Here is a 21,400-nt window from a genome sequence, read left to right on the forward strand (position 1 = left end):
TATCACAGTACAGAGATAATTCCAGTCCATTACCAAAGAATTTGGGCCTCAGTTTTCAATCCCAGGAAAATAAGAATATAAAAAAGAAAATGGTGAGACTTCTGTCTGTCTGTGCTTAATTGCTCAGTTGCTCTGTGGAAATGGCAGCTGACACTGATGTTAATCTTCAACAAACCCATGAATTATTGAGAACAATTTTTCTTCTTTGAACGGCGACAAAATAGTAATGAAATCGTCATCTTGTTTTATCACCAATGACAAGAAGATATAAAACATCTTTTTCAATTTAACATATCATGTAGGCATAAGAGAGATACATTAAAAAAAAAATTCTTGTGACTTAAAAATTGGATGGTGCTCAGCACAGATTGATACTGTCTGGATCCAATACTGATAGATGTACAGTGGTAGCCATCTTGGTTCTTGCACCACATTATGTAACTTTCTCTTTTTTTGACATCTGACACTATCACCCTTTGTGTGTTTGTGTATGCAATGTGTATGTGTGTGTGTGTGTATTTAAGTTTGTCTGTGTGTGTTTAAGTTTGTGTATGTGTACTGTATGGGTGTGTGTATATGTGTTTGCTTGTGTATCAAGGTCTTTTCAAGCACTCTGCAAACTCTTTGGACTGGTGCCAGCTGCATCCTTTCGATGTCATCACGCATGCCGTGTGGTGGTTGGTGCAGGCGCTGTGCCACGCGTCCCACTCGCAGCTCATCGTGGGCGCGTCCTCCTTCGTGCCTTCACCACAGGGATGCCTGAGCCCGCACGTGTCAACCTGTGTGTGTGTGTGTAGATGAAAGGAGGAAAGTGAAAGGAGGAAATTTGCTCAAATGGGTACTGTAACCATGAAGAAAGTTAACATCACAGATGATGACTACCAAGGCTGATACATTCATCATCACAACCTCATCATCCTTGATGAATTTGAGTGGTAGGAATGCTCACATCCGGTATCATCCATTAAGAGTATTGTCATTGACTAGTTACTCATCCCATACAATTTTGTAAGGCAATATAAAAAAACAACAACAACAACAACAAAATCTTAATCAACATAACGACGATAACAAATAATGGATAAAAGAAACAATTAACACAGGAAGGTAATCAATTTCATTGCATGTGCACTAATGGTACCACCACGAGAGGTGGGATTAAAGAGAAAGAGAAAAAAACAAAAACCCTGAATGAATCATGCTGATTTGCTGAGTGGATAGAAGCAGTTATAGGAATATTTGACCTGTGGATAAAGCTCACAAAATCTTGTTCTAGGTAAGAGATTCTAAATAGGGACAAAATGCAATTTCTTACACTTTTCAGGTCAAAAAGAAAATATTTTGCTTCAGTTTGGTGCTTGACAAATCCCATGAAACATTAAGGATAGATATTATTCTTTTTTTTCTGAGTGTTTAGTGTTATTTTAAATGTCAACCCTAAACCTACCTCTAGTGTGTTCTATGTGGCATGTCATGCAAAGATTTCACACTTTAAATAGTTAAATGCATTGTTCCATAACAGGGCCAAAGTCATATCACACTGTATAACAGTTAATTATATCACATGGTTCTCATTTGTCGTGTCTTGGTGAAATTTACATACTAATGAAAAGTTAATCTGATAAGATGTTGACGGACATAACCATGTAAAGATAATTATGATAAGAAAGGAATAATTCAGTGATATTATTCTCCATAATATTGAAGATGTCAAAGTGTCTTTAATTGGGGTAGCACAGCTACCCAAATCAGAAAGAATTAAGCAGCTACCCCAAATCAGAGAGAATGAAATTATAAAGTACAAGCCAGCCTGCTCTGAAAAGACTCCAACCATTAAAACATGACTCATTGCATTTCACCCCCCTTGTTTTGCCCCCCACTAAGGCAACAGGATTTCATCCCAATCAAAAGCTTCATTGTTTCTCCAAAACTGACAAATGTATACACATACACTGTACACACACACACACACGCACAGCATTACCTAGCAGTCTCGATACTGTGCATGAATATTACTCCACATGGTCTATGTGCTTGTTTGTTTGTTTTTGTTTTCAGTGTCTGTTGGTTTGAGAAATATTTTGGCCAATTTGAGCAATGTCTCTACCATCCTCGCAATAGCACACTGCGAGTCACAGCTACAACACTTTACAATTCTTTTGAGAATGCGAGACGGAGATATCTCCTTGCTCCTTAAAAATCTACAGTGTCATTCCACATGCCAGAGCAGACGAGACGCGGGCGTAAATTTCGTCTGGTGCGCCTGTGGCCACGGCGTCTGCATCACCGAGAGGAATGGAACTGCAGATGTGCGCTTATCAAAAGCTGGCCATGTTAGATCAATCGATGGCCATTATTTGATTAGGTGGGTGCAGAGAAAGCCACTCTCTGACCTAGGGATGACTTGCTGAATTATTTCGCTTCAAAGCTCTGATATTTCTCTTTTCTTCCATCCTGTCTTCCAATCTAGAACTCTTTTAACCTCATCTCCAGTCATGATGAGAAGACTCCTATATGCAGAGGCTATTGCTTTCAAGCACATTCTCGAAATTTCAGGCTGTGTAAACTTCTTGTAGTGAGCCTAGCAATCATTTTCTTTTTGTTTCTTCTTCATCTTTCCTCAGTCTACTTGGTGTAAGGTAGATGTTGAAACTTACTTGACACAAGCAGTTCTCAGCATACCAGTAGCGCAGGCCCCGCCTCTGCTTCGACGTTACCGTCTTCCACTGGGGGTGCCAGTCGCAAAAGTTGAAGTTCAACCCTCTTTTACCAAATGTGCCTGTTAACAATAAGAATTACGGCATGAAAAAAAGCACACACCAACAATGTTTATTCAGTAAGGGAGAAGTGAATTGTGGCATTGTGAGTCATGGTTTGGTTCAATAGGTGCAAGACAAGAATCTTAAATCCAAGTTTTCCTGGAGAAGTACGTAATTAGGCAGTGCAGAAGAATAGGCCAGTTTAAGATATGTTTTCAAGGTTTGTGTAAATCTACTTTGTAACTAAGGTTGTTCTTTGAACCAGGAAGCTAGTCCAAGTCTTGCCTGACATAGCAACAAGTAATGCATGTGAAAGGGCTCAAAGTGTTGAAATGTATCTAATAGGAATATATAGGGGAAATGAATAGCTTGTTACTATGTCTTAAGGAGAGAATATGATTTTAATACGTTAATGAACCAGCATATTTCCATTCTGTAATCATTCCTGCATGCATCTATGTATGTGAACATTAAAAAAAAAGAGACATTGAGAGATCTTACCCACTATAACATAGACCTCATCGCTAATAAGTGTGCCCACTCCACACATGGAATCGAAGAATGGCGAGTAAAGTTTGACCGTTGACGACAGCCGTGTGAACTTGCTGAACCCCTTGTAGACCTTCTGTACGTGGCCGGTCCACTCGCGTTGCGACTGGCTGAGCTCCCCCAGAGGTAGCTCGGAGATTTTTGGGTCACTGATGTTGAAGCGCTGACCATTGGGAAGCTTTAATACTTGGTTGTATATTTTCACTCTAATGGCTGTGAAACAAAGCAAGCAAAATGGAAGCAGCAAATTAATGGAAATCACTCAAAAAGAGATGGAAATCACTCAAAAAGAGATGGAAAAAATGACACATTTATTTAGATTGGCAAAACCTCTGAGTGATATTGAGTCAACAGTCTTTTTTTAAATGTGTTTACACAATACACAAACCCTCATTGGCATAATTTGCAAAACAAACAAAAAACTATTTAACAAAACTAAAAAACGAAACAAAACAAAACATGTAAATGATGTCTTCCAATATGGGTTGTCTGATGTGTGGATCTTGTTTAGCTGAATTGCATCAAAGTGATGTTTTGGGGGTCTTTTTTTATTGTTTTGGTATATATTTCAGTTATATCTGTTTCGCCAAGTCTTGTTTTGGTTTTTTATTCTTAACTGTCATTCCTTGAGTTATTTTTTGTTTTTGTTTTTTGTTTTACTGTGGTAACTTCTGTCATCACATATGACATCAAAGTTAATCAGGGAATGATTGTGTCCTCATATTTGCAAGGTTGATTGTCTGGCCGAAGTGCCAGATGACCGCCTGCATGCTTGACCTTTGAGATCATGTGTACTTCACATCCTAGTGGAAGGCGATGAGGAAGGCGTACAATATCAGTCCTCAGTCTTTCAAGCTTCATTGCCATCTGCTTCTTGGACAGGGGCTAAATGTATCAATGTGTGAGCATATCGCACAAATGCAAGTGTTACAAACAGCTTACATTAAGTGGAGAATGCCTTGTTAAATCCAGGGAACATTTTTCACCCGCTTGTTTGTTGTTATTTATCATTTTTATATCAACAGCATGTGTGTGAAAAATATGTATGAGATTTACTCAAGATGATTAGATCTGCAGTTGCAGATATAAAGTAATCACTTACTTTGAGATTTATTAAGTCTGCAGGTTAATGTTTTCTTCATCTTGTCTTCACAAAAACAACACCAAAATGCTGCAGTGCTACCATATGGTTATATTTCCCTCAACTATGAAATGAACAAAATAAATGATGAAATGATTTGTTTTTATCCCCCCCCCAAAAAAAAAGTGACCTCTAGCTTTAACGTACACTGCTGTGTAATTGCCCTGTGTAATTGGGTATCTTGTTGAGACTCAGCATGGTAGGAGTGAGCGGTCTAATTCCTTGCAGCCGAGCTCTCGTCTTAAGTGTAGACCCTACATCCGTGCCACTCAGCAGGAAGAAATTGCAACTTCAACAACTATACAGCACTAATAGGCATTCAAATTTCTGTTTTCATTGTCAGCAAACTTGTAGCCCCCCCCCCCCAGTTTTTGTATCAATTTTGCCACAAGAGAGAGACATTCATATGTTGCAGCCCCATCTGCTGCAGCCGTGAATTAGTAGTTTCAATTCGTTGAACTCGATGTTCTTTAATTGGGAGAGCAGGTTTGATTGTAATGTGGCTTCAGTTGTTGGTGCAGAACCAGATGACTCATTTGGGACTGATTAAGGGTCAGTATAGAGTCAATGTACCCAGTGGGATTAGCTGGTTTTACATGTATTTTTGGTTTCATTTGTTAATGCTAGAATAATTACTGAGCTATTTCTTGTCTCATTGTATGACCCTTGCCTCATTCAACCCCAAAAGAACAGGGTGGAAAAGAAATGAAAACACAACAAGTAGATTGACCACTTTAGTCCAGAGGCAAGCTATCAGGGACTATACAATGTAGGTTCCACACTCCATGTGACCATATATGGCCCTCGTCTAGGGAGAGGTCAAATTTAATATACTGCCCCTCCCCCAACCCCTTGTGTGGCAAAAAAGAAAAAGATGAAGTAATTTTTTGCTCTCTCTGACTTTGATCCAAACCACGCAATCTTTGACAAAATCATTTACTAATCTCCTCTTAGTGATTATCATACAGCAAATATGTAATAAAGGAAATACATAATCTATGTTGAGGGTATCAACTTCCCTACATGAACTTTTCAGATGAAAAAAACAAACAAAAAAGGGTCATAATGTATAACAACCCATTGAGGACAAGTCCCGAGTATACTTGGGCAAGCGTCTATGCGAAATGTGTATTGTAGCAAAATGACCGACCATGATAGCTTACACCACTGCACTGACATTCAATGCATTGTTAAGACAAAAAAAAAAAAAAAAAAACTTTCCTGTGCATTTTACTTTCGTGAATCATGGCTCCTTGCAAAATTAGTGAATCTTGTCTCCTCCTTGGAATTAACAAAAGCTATGTGAATGTGAAAATTTCTGGTTTTACAGTATATGACTTGACGCAGTCATTCACAATACCTGAAGACGAAATCGTGCATACCTACCCAAAGGAATATACTTCCATATATTTTTTATATTTTCTATTGCTTTTGTAAAGCTTTAAAAGAAAGAAAAAAGTGATACACTGTATTTGTAAAAGTGTGAATTCAAATTGAACACATTTAAGCAAATCTATCTTCAAAAAAAAAAAGGCAATTTGAGAACCTTGACCACAACCTACTCATATGCCACCTCGTTTATCTCAATCATTTGACAAATCTTATCACAAAGTTGGAGTCCAAAATTCATCTCTATCCCCTATCACTGCTCATTGTGCACCATCCCGGTGTGCTTCACCACACCTTCCCTGAAGTGTATTCACTCGTTTCTTAGAGAGGAGATAATCTGTAAATAATTTAGCAAGCCAGGTGCACCATTTTCCACAAGAAAAGTCAAGTCTGAATCCATTATATCATTGGCTTTTATCCTTGAAAACGGAAGAATATCAACAATGGTTTCATTGAGATCGGCAGAATCGGTGTCATGGAAGAAGGTAAAAGAAAAAAAGACAGAAATATCAGCAAAAAAATAAATCGTCCGTGACTGGAAATAATTCTAAACTTGTTGGCCGACTTCATCTTTTTTTCTATATTTTTTGGGGTGGAGACCATCAATGTGTTCAGCAGGCTATGGCAGTGTCCATTGTCCCAAATAATGCATAGCTGGCACTGTAAAGTTTACGGTGGTTTTTCTTATGCTCAATGGCATGACAATCTTCGTTTGTCATGGTCTCTTCATTGAAAAGTTTATCATGCATCAAACTCTTGCTTAGTGCACTCTGCCGAGCTCAAAACTAATTTTTTTTTCTCTCTGATGGCATATTTGGGCCATTAAAATCATGAAATCTGAAAACTTGGTAGCCCGAAAAAGGAATGAATTGGTCTGAAATAAAAAGAAACACAAACATCTCTTCTGACTCTTCATTGCCTGATCAAGCCACCAAAAGATGGCCTTTTTGGAAGTTTGGTGGCCAGACATCATTTTTGTAATCTTATTAGTGGTCACTGGGCCACAGCTACTGTTAAGCTGTCTCTGGTTTGAATGATATCTGAAACTCAGCGCAGTGTCCATCAAGATCTCTACAGCAATGCACTCAGAAGATTAGTCCCAAGTATACTTGAGCAGGTGTCTACAGGAAATGCTTGTTGTATATAACAAAATCAGTTTGTCCTCACTGGGTTAAAGTGAATGGCAATTGCAAAAGATTACTTGCTTTTATACATACAAAATACTCCATCAGTGTGATTAAAATTATGAATATGACAACATGGATGTGATAATGTAATAAATCATTTAAAAAAAAGCCATTTTAGTTTTGATAATTATTGATCCATTACCTTTGAGACATCACCAGGACTGTTCACTGCACGAAACTGTATCACATATCTACTTTTACTATAATCAGTATCTGGCCATGGTTTTCGGAGGGGGCTTAAAATCATTGATCCCTTGGCTGCTTACTTACAAGCATTTATTACTTCTTTAGCAGTCTTTTTAAGGGGATGGCTGGTAACTGATCAGTGGGAATCAGTGGGAATGCTGGGGATAATTGCTCCAATCCATGTGGGATTCATTTAAGAGTACATTATATATCTATTGTTGTGTGAAAATCATTTGCTTCAGAATGGTCTCATATTCAAGTAATGTGCAGTTTAATGTTTCCAGGTTAGCATTCCTGTACAGTGACGGGTGATCGTTAACGGCCTGTTAACGGGCCGTTAACGATTACCCCATCATACAACAATAGATGAAGAGTTTGTTTGCAAAAACTGATAAGTCCATATTTGTCAAATGGAGATATTTGCGATGAAAGGTCAAGAAAAATAAAGAGAATAATAAGAACATTTCTGCTTCTTTTGACCATAACTTCAAAAATGTACCTTCATATGTAGTGACCAATATATCATTTAAAAGGTATTATTTTGTACTTTGTGACAAAGACCGTACTTCAAAATCTTCAAAAATGGACTTATCGGTTTTTGCAAACAAACTCTTCAGATGTATAATGTACTCTTAAATGAATCCCACAAGGATTGGAACAATCATCCCCCAGCATTCCTCCCACTGATCAGTTACTACCCATCCCCTTTAACCTGTTGAGGACGGTTTGATTTTGCTACAACACGCATTTCCCATAGACACCTGCCCGAGTATACTCGGGACTCGTCCTCAACGGGTTAAAGCAAATCAATTCAGTACTCTGTATCACCTTCATCATCATAGATAATAATTTTTGTAACTGTGACAGCAGCAAAACTGAGCATTATTGATGTCAATGTTTTGAGTGTTGTCCAAGTTTACATTTTCATTTTGGTAGAGGATTGCCTTCCATCACAACCTCTACCCCCTCCCCCCCCCCCCCAAAAAAAAAAAAAAAAAAATCTTTACAGCAGCAAACAACACAGTGCAGCTATTTATACCTATTTCCTTGACTAAAAAGGGATTGTAGAAACTTCGTGAACCATGTCCAATTTGCCTCCTTCTTCATAGTTGGTTTATGACGCATGCATCATATCTTCTTTTAACCCATTGAAGACTAGTCCCGAGTATACTCGGGCATGTGTCTATGTTATAACAAAATCAGTTTGTCCTTAGAGGGTTATAACCCATCTCCTACCACATTTGATCTCCCCTTAACCCGTTGAGGACGGTTTGATTTTGCTACAACACGCATTTCCCATAGACACTTGCCCGAGTAGACTCGGGACTCGTCCTCAACGGGTTAAAGCCCTCACAGGACCACTGAGTTTCTGTAGACAATTGATTTCAGAGATCATCCAGAAGAGAAAGAGCTTGGCACCAATCAAAGGGGAGACTGTGGTACATAAAAATGAGAAAGACACTCAGGTAATGAGGTGTGTCCATTCATGGTTGATATCAGAATGATACAATGGGACCATAGGGGACGTAGACCGGATAAAGACACCTTGTTGGGGGGTAAATGAAAAGAACTGTGAGGTGTTCGAAATGCATCAAGTATTCACTTACAGGATACAGTCAGTGGGTTTGAAACAGGTTTCCTGTTATTTGTTTTTGGATGCATGACTCCATTGTTCTTGAGGTTTTTTTTTGAAACTCTGCAGTTATCACAGCACATATACAAATCTGTTTATTGCAGCACATATACAAATCTGTTTATTGCAGCAGCTTGTGATTGCGAATTGCCCATTTTCTAACTTGTGGTAATCTCAAGAAAAGGACACACTAACTAAAGGGAAAAAATTGATTGTAATGTATTGATGATAAGAATTGTCAATCTTTTTTTTTCTTGTCTGAAGTAGAGGTTGATTGATTAAGATCAAATCATTTATTGATTTCCAGTTCAAGCAATTTCTCAGAAAAGGGAAATAAAACCTTCTTGAAATGGCAGTTAAAATGCTGGGATAGGTTATCGAACCCTTTATACAACTTGCTGTATGGAAACTTGCTGTATGGAAATACAGGCTTGAAAAAGAAACAGACAGAGAAAGAGGGAGATAGATGAGAGAATTATAGAAAGGTGGACAGAACTTTGATGTATATGTATATATATATATTTTTTCTTAATTTATTATTATTATTTTTTTTAAAGGAAGGTATAGTTTTCGTTGAAATAGGGTTTCAGGTTTCCAACTTCTTTGTAAGACTGCAAAACTTCTTATGAAATATGAGAAAGCATACAATTCAAGAGGATTTTGAAGTTTATGATGTAGCAAAATCAGCCCATCCTCAACGGGTTAACTGTGTTTTGGGGGGATTACAGCCATTTCAATAACAATAAGCCAGTTCTGGGTTCCACTTTGAGCATGAGCAGAAAAAGGTCATCAGTACCGGCAGAGCATGTTGGTTTTTTATTCACTGAGATAAGCATCTGTGATGTAATGATTATTCAAGTGATCATTATGAGTGGTGCTTGCCAGCACATCCACCTGACAGCAAAAACGGAATTTGACAATATCAATAGAAAAAGATTGTTAATACATTCAATGAGAAATAATGAAATGGATGCTTTCAAAAGTGTTAATTGATGGATCATTCTGGTCACTTGGTCTACGCAAGTTCATTCTTTGTTTGAGCATGACTGATGAATTCCATAAATTGTTACATCGGGTAAGCTGAAATACCTTCTCTCGCTTGAAAACTCGTGGAGTGCCTAATCAACTGAAAAAGAAGAAAGGTCATTTGTACCGATGTGCCCATGAGCTAACCCCGAACTGGCTTATTTTATCAAACAAACATGGAAGTCATCTTTGAATTGTATGCTCTTTAATTGCAATTTCATTACAAGTTCAATGGTATAAGCTTGATTGAAATCGGATGGAAAATAAGGAAGTTACGATATTTTGAAGTTTCGCTATTTTTTCAGGAAACAGTTCTTGAACGGTCAATATGAATATGCAAATGCAAAGTGAGCATGTCATTCCCTCACAACTTACCATATATATAGTTTGAATATAAATTTTTTTTTGAAATTTCCAATTTTTAAAGCAAACGTAATTATGCTCAAGGCTCAAATCCTCGTATATCTAACTGATCACTATTCTGAACATCCTCAACCAGGAATAACATCATGTTTCAGACTTCAATGGCAGAAACATTGAATTTTCGTCATTTGTTTTTTAATGCAATCAATGGAAAAATGTGAGGTTATGATATGGTTAGCTCACTCATTTGCATATTCAAATCCACTGTGCAAGAACTGTTTTGCAGAAATTAGCAAAAGTTCAAAATGCCTTAACTTTCTTATTTTTCATCTGATTTCAGTCATATTTTTATCATTGAATTCGTCAGATTTTACTCTTATCCTTTTTATCAGACTAACTTATTTTTGGACTGGATTTCCCCTTTAAAAGCATTGACAGGGAGAGAGAAGAAGGGGAGAAGAGTGAGTGAGACAGATGTGTGTTGGAAAGGGAGAGAGATAGATAAATGAAGACCTGCAAAGGGCCAGGAGATAAATTTGGAAGAAGAGAGAAGAGATAGAAAGAGGGGAGGGGGAGATGGAGAGATCAAGAGAGAGAGAGTAGAAATAGAAGAGAGAGAATGAGAGAAAAAGTAAGTGGGAGAAGGCATCGCTGGAATGCACTTTTGATAGCAACAATTACCTTGAGGTCACCAAGTGGATGAGTGATCAATTTATTAAAATAGAACTGAGAAGAAGTTGCAACTCACTTATAGAGATTGCACGTGTTCAGCTTACATGCAAAAATGCACATTATCACACCTATTGTATTCGTATCTTGAATTTATTTATATGCATTCCATAATTATATATATCTATATACATTTATCTATATATTCACATACATATTTATGCAGAAAAAAGGAGAGAGAGATAGAAATAGATAGATAAATATATATTACGTACATATCATTTAACATTAAGTAGAAAAAGGCCTGTCTGTATTTTTGAGCTTTCTGTACACACAGCGAATGCTTGAAAAGTAAGCAGAGAGCATTTAAGCCTTGCACTCATTCTAAATCTCCTTTGCGCTTGCTGGCCCAGTTTACAAAATCTTTCTCGTCATGGAAATGCCAATCCAATGGAATGGTCACCCTCACCTTCTGTCAAAGGTATCATATCATATCACGTGGCCGGTGAGCGATCCTCGCTCTCACCGATCGGGGTCAGTGCGTAGGAGAGGCCGCGCACCACGTTTCGTCTTCCCCCACGCCATGATTGACTGGTCTTTACAGGCATGTGTGGGATTTGCCGGGCGAGATGCGATTTCGGCTCGGACGAGGCTTTTACTCGGGGATTACGGGCAAATCAGGGTGGATTTGGAGAGTCCAGGGCAGTGATGATTATGACATTTGCGGCGATGAAAAGTAAAAAAAAGAAAAAAAAAAGGAAGAAGAAGAAGAAGAAGAGAGGAGTAAAAGTGATACGGATGTGGAGGATGGTAGGAGAATGTTAAATACCGCGAGGTCAAAATATTTTTTCCCTCCCTTGAGTTCAATATTTCACAGTGGGCCTTGAGTTAATCCCCCCCCCCCCCCATAACTTGAGTAAATATTTTTGAGATATCGTTTTGCTGTGGCCTGCATCCTATTTCATTATCCTTTTTGGATGATCACGAATAAATAATCCTTTGGAACATCTGGAGTAAAGACTACCCCAAAGAAAACAATGGCTATCTACATGTACTTGCAAAGCTGCTGAGAAGTGGTGGCAGTTTGAGATGAAAAAGTATTCCATTCTAGATAATTAAAATGAAAATAATGATGAAAATAAAATAATTTATGAGAAATTGTAATGTTCATTTTTTAATTATCATGGAAACCATTAAAGTTCTATCCCTCATTTGTAATGATATAAATAAGAAATATAATTTGTTTCAGTTGCTTGAAATACAAGCCTTCTGGCCTTTGCAAAATAGTAGCAATTCAAATGAAAATGAATTAGCTTCCATTATGTCTTCTTTCATTTAATTTTCTATGCCAAAAGTGTGGGCAGATTGAGTTCAACAAGTACATTGTATTGATTCCAGTAGAGCTCCTTGGTTAAATATTGTGGTAGAGTATAAAGTCAAAATTTCCTCCTTTGTGTCATGCAAGCCTTCTGGGATAGGATGCTATTTCACACACAAGCTGGAAAGTAATTAACACTCTCTTGTCATCATCCTCCTGCCCAGATCTGTCTGAGGGAAGTCTTTTGTCCCATGGTCAACAATCAGATGTGTCCAATTGGTTTTAGGCAAGCTGTGTCCAAAACAAGACCTGTTTCAAAAGCAATCATTGTCTGGATTGATCGCGGCCTCATTATACACTGCCTTTAGCATTTTCTTTTTAACAATCTTTGTCACCTTTCTCCCATCCCCTTCCTGTTTTCAGTCATTTTTGTGAGTGAATTAAGCTTCTTCAGTGCCCCAACATGCCCAACAAGTCTCCTGTTTTAATGTTTTCTCTCTGCAAACAGACAACCAAACTTGCTGATAGCTGTGTCTGCACTATACCTGTCTTCCTAGGTAATAATTACCCACTGATCAGCCATTGTTTGTTAACCTGCTTTACTGGGACTATGTCCATTGTATACCCAGCTGGAGGCCTGTAGAAATTATACCCCATCATAACTTTAACCCCCTAAGTGCCAATGGATACCAACTTGTACATGTCGATGGAATGTTAAAGGGATGGTATAGTATTGGTTGAAATTAAGGATTGAGCTTTTAACTTTTTGCAAGACACCAAGAAACCACTTTATATGAAATGTTACAGAGCATACAATTCTAAGAGGAATTCAAAGTTAATTTACTTTATGAAAATTGGTTTTGGAATGGATGGGATATCCAAAAACAGTGCAAAACAAAGTAATCCTAATAAAAGGTGGGTCCCACCTTTTACCAGGATCCCTTTGCTTTTGGATATCTCAGCCATTTCAAAACCAATTTTCATCGAGTAAATTTTGAATCCCTCTGAGAATTACATGCTATTTCATATTTTATAAGAGGTTTCTTATCATCTCATGAAAAAAAGTTGGAAACCTGAAGCCTCATCTCGACCAAAACTACGCCATCCCTTTAAGGTTGATGTCTAGAGAAGTGTTAAGTCAATGTGAGATCATTCTGCAATGACTTGAGGTTTGAATAACTTCATGATTTTTTCACATACTCCCTGATATAACATATTTGATAGATATTACATTTAAGTAAACTAATGCATAATATAAAAAAAAAGAGAAAAAATGTTCAAATTTATGCTTAAGGGGACGGTGGCAGAGAGAAGTTTGCTCGGTGCTGAAAAGGTTAAATTGTATCATGTTTTGTTGCCATGCCATGTCACAACATTTCATTCATGGTTAATAATTGTTATGCGTGTATCATATTAAATCTCCTTGGGTTGACATTCAAATGTAAGCATAAAGACACCATTACAAAATTGTTGTAAGGAGAACCAAAAAAAAAAAAGAGAAAATAAAACAAAAAATGAAGCTAGTGACAAAAGATTCATACAAAGTAAACCAATTAGACAAGAAACCAATTGATGTGATTCTCACTGGTAAGGCATATTCACACTAAAAAGTTATCAGTTTTGGGATCATGATGGAAATATTGTTTGTTTGTTTTTTTCTATGTGTGGACAGGTCTATATATCATGACTTTGATAGAGTATACATTCTGAATGAATATCAAGTCAATTCTATCTCCTTCATATCTCTGACAATGATTATGTGACTGTGTGAGTGTGCACTGGGGATGTATTTTTTATGATGTGAGGATCTCTTAACTACAGTGATGCTTGCTTTTTCAACGACAGCCCCATTCCAACGTTTAGCATGAATGGTATTTCATCATGCCACTAGTGAAGATATATCGTCTTCACCAAATTAGAACAACTCTCTTCCTGAATCTATCTTGACAGGGCCTTTATTCTTCATGTTATGTCTCTAAAGTATAAAAGATAAGAAAATAGGTTAAAAAAAAAATCAATTACCAGCAGATGCTCCCCATGCTGGAGTTGTGGTCACTGATGGTTATTGTCATCCTATCTCTTGTTATTACTGAATGGTGTAATTACGGACTCATCCCTTTGTCCGTATTGGGAAGCGAGGGACGCTCTCCGATGCTTTGGGCAGAGCTGCCCTTCTCCATTTATCCCCCCCCCCACCCCCACCCCACTCCTCGTCCGCATCCCCCATTGTTTGAGAGTAAATGATGCGCAGAGCCTGGCTGTCACAACATACACACGTGTTGGCTTTGCAGTGTGACAATAATGATTACATGCTTGTTATGGACTGCACAAAAAGGAACCTATAAAATCCTGAACTATTAAGTTCTGGCATTTGTCTAGTTGGTGCTCATCAGATAATGTACAGTGTATCTTTTCCCACTTTTTGGTCTCCACATTTTTCAATCTAAAGTAATTCTACTTGGTTGTAATCATTTATTAAACATGAAACTCTAGTATGAACTCTAATCTCATCATGATGATGTGTGCAAGCATAAAAAATAGAAATATCCACCCCCTTCCGATCAAAAAGCATGTCAGACATGTAGGCCCTACAGAAATTGATGTAATCAAAATCAAATGGGATATATTATCAAAATTTTATCCTTCAGCAACTTTTGAGAATACATTGTACAGCAGATATAAATCCTTAGGGTAACATCACAACTATGATCACCATGTAAAACAAGCATTCAGTGTTAAATCTAAAAATATGCAGCTTAAAAGAAGAAATAATATTGTTTTTGTAATGTTGCTGGTTTTATGTGCCTGTATCTATCATCAATATTTTGAGATCCTTTGGTGTTCGGAAACTTTTCATAATGTATATCTGAAATGAGTGGATGGCTATGTATTTGCTGCATCATACACACATTCATACAAAGGTTAGCCATCATCAGAAGATTATATATTTTATCTTTCTTGCCAAAATTTACATGCCGGGTTTTTGGAGCCATTTGGCTGAGAAATCTATCTAAAAAGAAGGATCAGTCTCACAGAGGCTTTGGACAAAACTAAGTGGACTATGAGTTTAGGGTGGATAATCCCATTTTGTGAAGCCATAGATTCCTGCAGCACACTGCATCAACAAGAGGACTTGTTGCCTTCCCCTAAGCCATTGTTCCTTGCCAAATTCTTGCACTTGAAAACACCAGCCTGCACGCTCCCAAGACAAAAGGCAGGCGGGTGTGGTCACTCGCACACCACGCGCCCATGCATTCTGCAGCACTATACCATGGCTCTCTGCATGACACTGCACCGTCAACCCGCCCAGGAGCTCCCCACTGCTCCCTGCCAAACAAGTGACTGCATCCCAGCTGCCGACTACCCAAACTCCTCAAGCCTATAATCCTCCCTATGTACCTCAATTAACATCTGCTCCATGGGGTTCTTTCTACCCTAAATAAGTGCTGGAACATTTCTTTCTTTCCCCTCTCCATCCCCCCCCCCCCTCTCTCTTTCTCTGTGTTGGTTGTTATTGTTGTTTCTTCTCAACAGTTGGTACAACTTTGCGTGCACCTCTTTCAAACAAAACAAGGGGACTAAGACACATTTCCATCAATAGAATCCTCTCAATTTTTTCCCCCTTTTTTTTCAACCCATTCTCCTGGTCCCTCAAAGTCTATTGTTCAGGGGCTATTGTGCTGTCTTGGCTTTATAGGATGGGCGCGTGCCGCTCGCCCTGCTCCAGCAGACCCCAGACCACATCGCTCCATACAATGGCCCTCGTGCCTGGCGACAAAAGCTTGGCTTTGCCTAACTCCATAAAGCTCGAATGAAATGATGTTTAAAAATCAATAAATTGTATTTTTTACAAAAAGATGCGCCGTTAGCTGTGAAGGCGCACTGATGAACTCGCCCTTTTTGTATAAACAAGAATGCGTTCGACACGTGTGTTGCTATTTGTTTGTTTGCATGCTATATGTTATATAGCTATAAATACCATAGTGGATATATATACATGTATACATAAATATATCGTCTATGATTAATATTCTTCCATAGCCATTTGCAAGAAGATAATCTAACCTCTCCTGGAGCAGAACCATACTGCATGATGGTGATAATGCTCTATTGACTCTCATTTTCCCACTTGGAGATGTACATATTATTAGACTAGTCATCTGCCGCTTTGAAAGTTTCAGAAATGAGCATCCCTGAGGGTTGTTTTCAATTCATTAAGCAGTTCTTTTTCTTTTTCTATGTATGTGTGTTTGTCTTTATGTGTCCGTGTATAGATGCAAGTGAAAAGCTTGCTGCAAGAAGGGAGGAGAGTTAAAGTTGATTTAATACATCAAAAACACTGCCCCTTCTTTTCTTCGTTGAGAAGGGCATTCTATTATCCAGCAAGGATGGAGAAACCTGTGTAAAGAAACCAAAAATCAAGGGGATTTGTGGTCTTTTCTCTGCTTTCCCCCGTCTTTCTATACAATGATTTGATAAGAAAGATAGAATTGCAAATTTCCTCTCTTTTCTGGTGGCAACAATGTGTTTCTCTTTTCATATAGGGCTACACATATATTTTTGTAATGCCAGACTATTCAAAATAGATTCTTAGTGAAGGCTTAACGAAATTTACTAGAGGCTAGGATTACACATTTAGCAATTTCTGGTGGGCTTACGATCTCGACTTCTTTATCTGATTGCACATACATTTAGTCCTTTTTGTGTTTGAAGTGCTTTTGTACGATTGAAACAAATTGGGAGTTATTCACAATAAGCCAGCAGCTAGTGATGAATTGACCACATGTAGAGATAATGTTCATTGTTTTCATTCATACAGAGAGAGAGAGAGAGAGAAAGAGCAAAGGTCAGAGAAAGAGAACAAGTGACGAAGAAATTTGATGAATCATCCTGTTGAAGTCACTAATTGGTGAAGATTTCATTGAACTTCACAGTCTTCCACCCCACGAGCTCCCATTAGAGTCCAGAAATTGTAATGCCCAATCTTCTATGATGATTCTAATCCCCTCAAGCCATCTTCCCTGAGCTATATCTTTATCTCATCTAATCCCCTGCCGTCCTCCGAACACTTCTGCTCCTAATTCTGTGCACGTTGGAGTCAAAAAGAATTATTGCCATGTGAAGAAGAGAGGGCCCTCCTTGAACGCAGATTTGCAAATCCAAAGGGGGAACAATGTATGAGTCGTGTAGACAATTTTCAGCATTGCTCCATATCCCTACATAAGGAATTATGCCGTAAGGGGTTAGTGCTTTCACACACATATGTATCAGTCCACATTTGTTATTCTACATTCAAAGCCAATTGAAGCCTACCCTGTTATATCAGCAGTCTGGAAACGACATGAGTATTCTTGAGGAAACTGGGGTTGGATGTGAGTCTTTTAGCCATTGGTATAGCTTCAGGCTATATATCGGATAATCTCTGTCTCTCCCGTATCCACATCCTGTGCAAATTTTATCCATTGTTACCAAACAGTGACAATAAAGAAACATGATAACAAGTTAAGCCACTGGTAATGATGCCTCATTACCAACCTACATCCCCTCCCTCCCCCCCCCATCACCACCGCTGGCTTTCTACTGGTATAAAGAATCATCCTCCCTAACAATTAGCGCTGGTCAGGGCAATACACAGTGGGGGAGGGAAGCCTTTGTATGTAAGCACATCATTTCTCTCCAAAGAAGATTTAAGATGGATGAGGGGCATGTCGAGCGAAAACATAAGAGGAGGGAGGTGGCAAGTGTGTGTCCCTTTGTTTGATCAATATTATAAGTAGTTATACACTGTAGCTTCTTCTCTTCTACAAGTGGCACCAATTAGTTTGCAGTGACAGGCCTGCTTTCTTTTCTTTTCTTTTCTTTTTTGTCCATATCCTCCCCATCTGATATGTTTCTAAAACAAGGAACACCTGATGCGGTGCAAGGATCGGGACAAGAGCCTCGATCTTTCTTTGACCATCTGCCTTACATATTGATTGACTAGTGCTCAATCAATACTATGAAAGGGGCAGTTTTGAACAAAAAAGTGGGATTGTTTCTTTTGACAACATAACGTCTGAACATCGTGGTAAAGCTTTTTCTGAACCTTGGTTTGGATCTTCTCTAGTCAGACTTTTGGGATTTACTTTTTGCGTTGCTTTCTTTCTACAGCGTTGGTTGTTTCTTGAACAAAAATAAACAAATGGACAAACAAAATGTGCTAATCACTGTATCTTGGTGTAAATGAATGAAGCTATTAAAGGGTCGGGTGATAAGGGTGTTAAGTTCAGACAGTTTTGTCGCATTCGCACAGACAAACTACAGGGATATTGATTCAATCATTCATATTTTGAATGACGGGACAAAAATAGGCATTCACACAAACCGCAGTGCAAATTATCATGATAATTCCACAATAATCATATAGGATATATTAGAGTTTGCATGGCGATGCTAATCATGCTATCTAGTGGGAGTTTCATGACCAAACAGGCAAAATTCTAAAGATTTGGATGGCGATGTAAATCTCGAGATATGTATGTATTTCGCTAATTTCTGTCAGGGCAAATCCCACTATTGTCTTTTGGAAACAAGTGTGGTCAATCTAGTAATGACCATCTCTTCCCAATCGTCCAAATTATATCAAGTTGACCATGGCTTTATTAAATTGAAAGATTTAATATCATTACAAAATGACTCCACGATCATAATCTTGATGTGCACTTGTGCCTGCACAAAATTCAATTACACTTCCCTGACCCACTATTATAGTATTAAGTAGAGCACATGCTATTGTAAATGTAGGCATTGGAAGTGTGTTAGCTGAATTTCTGGAATGGTTGTGTCTGAACAAAAGGTTCATGAACACTTGGTCAAAAATGTCAATGCCGCGTGCTTAGACTATCCGCTACTTGCTCACTCACAAATTGTGAAACATTGATTTAGTAATGGCAAGGGCATCAAACAGCTTAGTTGCACAGCCAAATGAGATCGTATCAGTGTGACAGAGTAAGTCATACAATTTGGCAGTTGAGTCATAATTTATCAGTGTAGGATTTGTCAACTTTCAGATGAAGACCATTATGAGAGCAAATACTTTATGAGTTATGCTTGGCTGTTGTTTACCTTTTTCCTCCTTTGCTTGCATAAAATATTTGCTCAGTTCAGAGACTTTGAATTCATATTGCTCCGGCAACTTCAGCTTCAGAACCATACAACTTTACAACTGCATAATACAACTATCACACTCTAGTAAGTGCAACTCACTCCCCACTGACAATCATGACTCTGTGGTGAAAATCAAATTTTTTTTTTCCAGCCTCAAATGATGGCAATGAGCATTTCAGTCATTTTGTTCAGTAAAAAACTGTCAGTTATTTGAAATCAGTAACCTTTTTTTTTTTGGGGGGGGGGAGGGGGACAGTGAAATGAAAATAAATAAAATATGGAATCTGAAAAACATCTGTCCTTCGGATGGTTGCTGATAAGGCCCATATCTCATATTGTCTTGCCTAAATTTTTTTATTTTATAAACATTTCAAGCAAGACCAAATTTGAGTGTAGTAAAAGCAGAGGTTTAGACAGAGGTGAGAGCTTGAATATTGTCGGGCTTTGTCCTATCGATCTGTACTCACCATAGTCGGAGTCACAGTAATGCTGCTGGGGGTGCTTTGGTAGGCAGGTGCAGGCCTGTACGAGGTCCGACTGGATGACCACGGAGATGATGACGACAAAGAGATAGGTGACCACCATCATCCCCAGTTTGGCACAAGCTTGTTCCATCTTGTCTGGAGTGACGTTTGTTTATCACCAGATCGCCTTGCCCCCGCTGGATGGATGAAGGGGGGTTCTGCGTGGCTGGGAGTGGGTTCTATTAACCTGCGGTGTCAGAGCGTAACTTCAGGCGTAGAATTCCAGGCGAATTAGATTACATACCCCGTGAGTATCCCATTCAGATTCTTGCCAGCGTTTGAGTCTGATGCAGTTTACCTCAATTTTTTTTTTCCCCGTATCCCCACGGACTATGATGGTAAGGGTGCAAAGGAGCTGAGAGGTGACGTGTAGTAGGGGAAGAAAGGGTGAAATTATTTGAAGCAGAAAATAAGAATTATTTTCTCCTGAAATTGGAGATACAAAGTCACACTGGTTGGAGATGTCTAGTAAATGTTCACCAGCGTCTTTCCTGCAGAGTGCAACAAGGATTTATCTTTCTCGTCTGTTCACGAGGTCTGTCGTAATCCCATTGCAGAAATGAAAATCTTGGCTGCTAGTACAGTGTGTGCAGGGAGGCACTATATAGGCCCACCAAGTACCTTCGTCCTCTGCACTTGACTCAGTCTTGACTCTCCTCGTTGATGCAGCACCCACACCAGTCACTTCAGTTCTTCAGATGAAGGTGATTAGGAGGAGGGATGGGGTGTGCTGTTCATGAGACATCGCACCAATCAAGATGAGGCACGCGAGGGCACGTGGAGCGGAAGATATCTTGTGGATGAATGGGTCCAACACCACAGCCAGACCGCAAACAAAGTCTGTTGTCTAAGCTGGAAAGAAAAAAAAAAGCAGAGCCGGCTGCCTGTAGTGGATTGCCACTACCAGAACGAATGTGGGCTTGCTCTGCACCCCTAAAACCAAGGCTGATTATGATTATGAGCCAGGAAAAAAAAAAGGGGGGGGGGGTTAGGAAAAAGAGGGAGGTAGAGCAGAGGAAAATATGAGAGAGAGGGGAAGACTGAACATGAAAAGAGTTGTACCCCTGTGGCCAACACGCTCTTCAACGAATACGCTCCACCTTCCAATGATGCCAAGCCCTTTTTGCTCCCTAGAGCCCCCAGACTCGTCTCTCTCTCTCTCCTGTTTGCACTCCAGAGCTGAGGGTGGAAACAAAAGAAGTCATGTGGCAGTGTGCCCAAGTAGCCAGCCTGCCAGCGCACACGGGTGAGCGAGCGAGCAAGCGTTGGGGGTACAGAGTTTTTTGGCTTGGGTTAAGCCAGGGCACGCTCTAGTCAAATCAATAACCTCCCCCACCCCCCAAACTCTTGCCTTGCATCGACGCACATAGATAGACTTTGGAAGCACAGTAAGCTTATGTATAATAGATGAGTAGGCCAGCCAATACATAGATATTTAGTGAGGATTTAATGGTTCGTGGCACGAGCCTTCAGCACCTGGCGTATTCCCCCTTTGTTTACCCACGCGCCT

General features: G+C 39.0%; 1 protein-coding gene across 1 annotated transcript; it reads right to left on the reverse strand.

Annotated features, from left to right (window-relative positions):
* Positions 1–586: 586 nt before the first annotated feature.
* On the reverse strand, positions 587–20,143 carry LOC140239358 (metalloproteinase inhibitor 3-like). The gene is made up of 4 exons (XM_072319233.1): positions 19,834–20,143; positions 3,261–3,521; positions 2,658–2,779; positions 587–779 (listed from the first exon to the last, which is right to left on the reverse strand). The coding sequence occupies exons 1-4, from the start codon at positions 19,979–19,981 to the stop codon at positions 594–596; spliced, it is 717 nt and encodes a 238-aa protein (XP_072175334.1). The 5' UTR covers positions 19,982–20,143; the 3' UTR covers positions 587–593.
* Positions 20,144–21,400: the final 1,257 nt, after the last annotated feature.

This window comes from Diadema setosum, chromosome 2 (genome assembly GCF_964275005.1).
Source record: "Diadema setosum chromosome 2, eeDiaSeto1, whole genome shotgun sequence".
NCBI classification, from domain to species: domain Eukaryota; kingdom Metazoa; phylum Echinodermata; class Echinoidea; order Diadematoida; family Diadematidae; genus Diadema; species Diadema setosum.

What these genes read in the sequence shown, in the direction of transcription:
- LOC140239358 (XM_072319233.1), bottom strand. Translation starts at nt 19,981, where the DNA reads ATGGAACAAGCTTGTGCCAAACTGGGGATGATGGTGGTCACCTATCTC. An exon ending in TTACTGTGACTCCGACTATG is followed by an intron (nt 3,522 to 19,833) that starts GTGAGTACAGAT and finishes TTTGTTTCACAG; the next exon opens with CCATTAGAGTGAAAATATAC. An exon ending in TGAGGTCTATGTTATAGTGG is followed by an intron (nt 2,780 to 3,260) that starts GTAAGATCTCTC and finishes TATTGTTAACAG; the next exon opens with GCACATTTGGTAAAAGAGGG.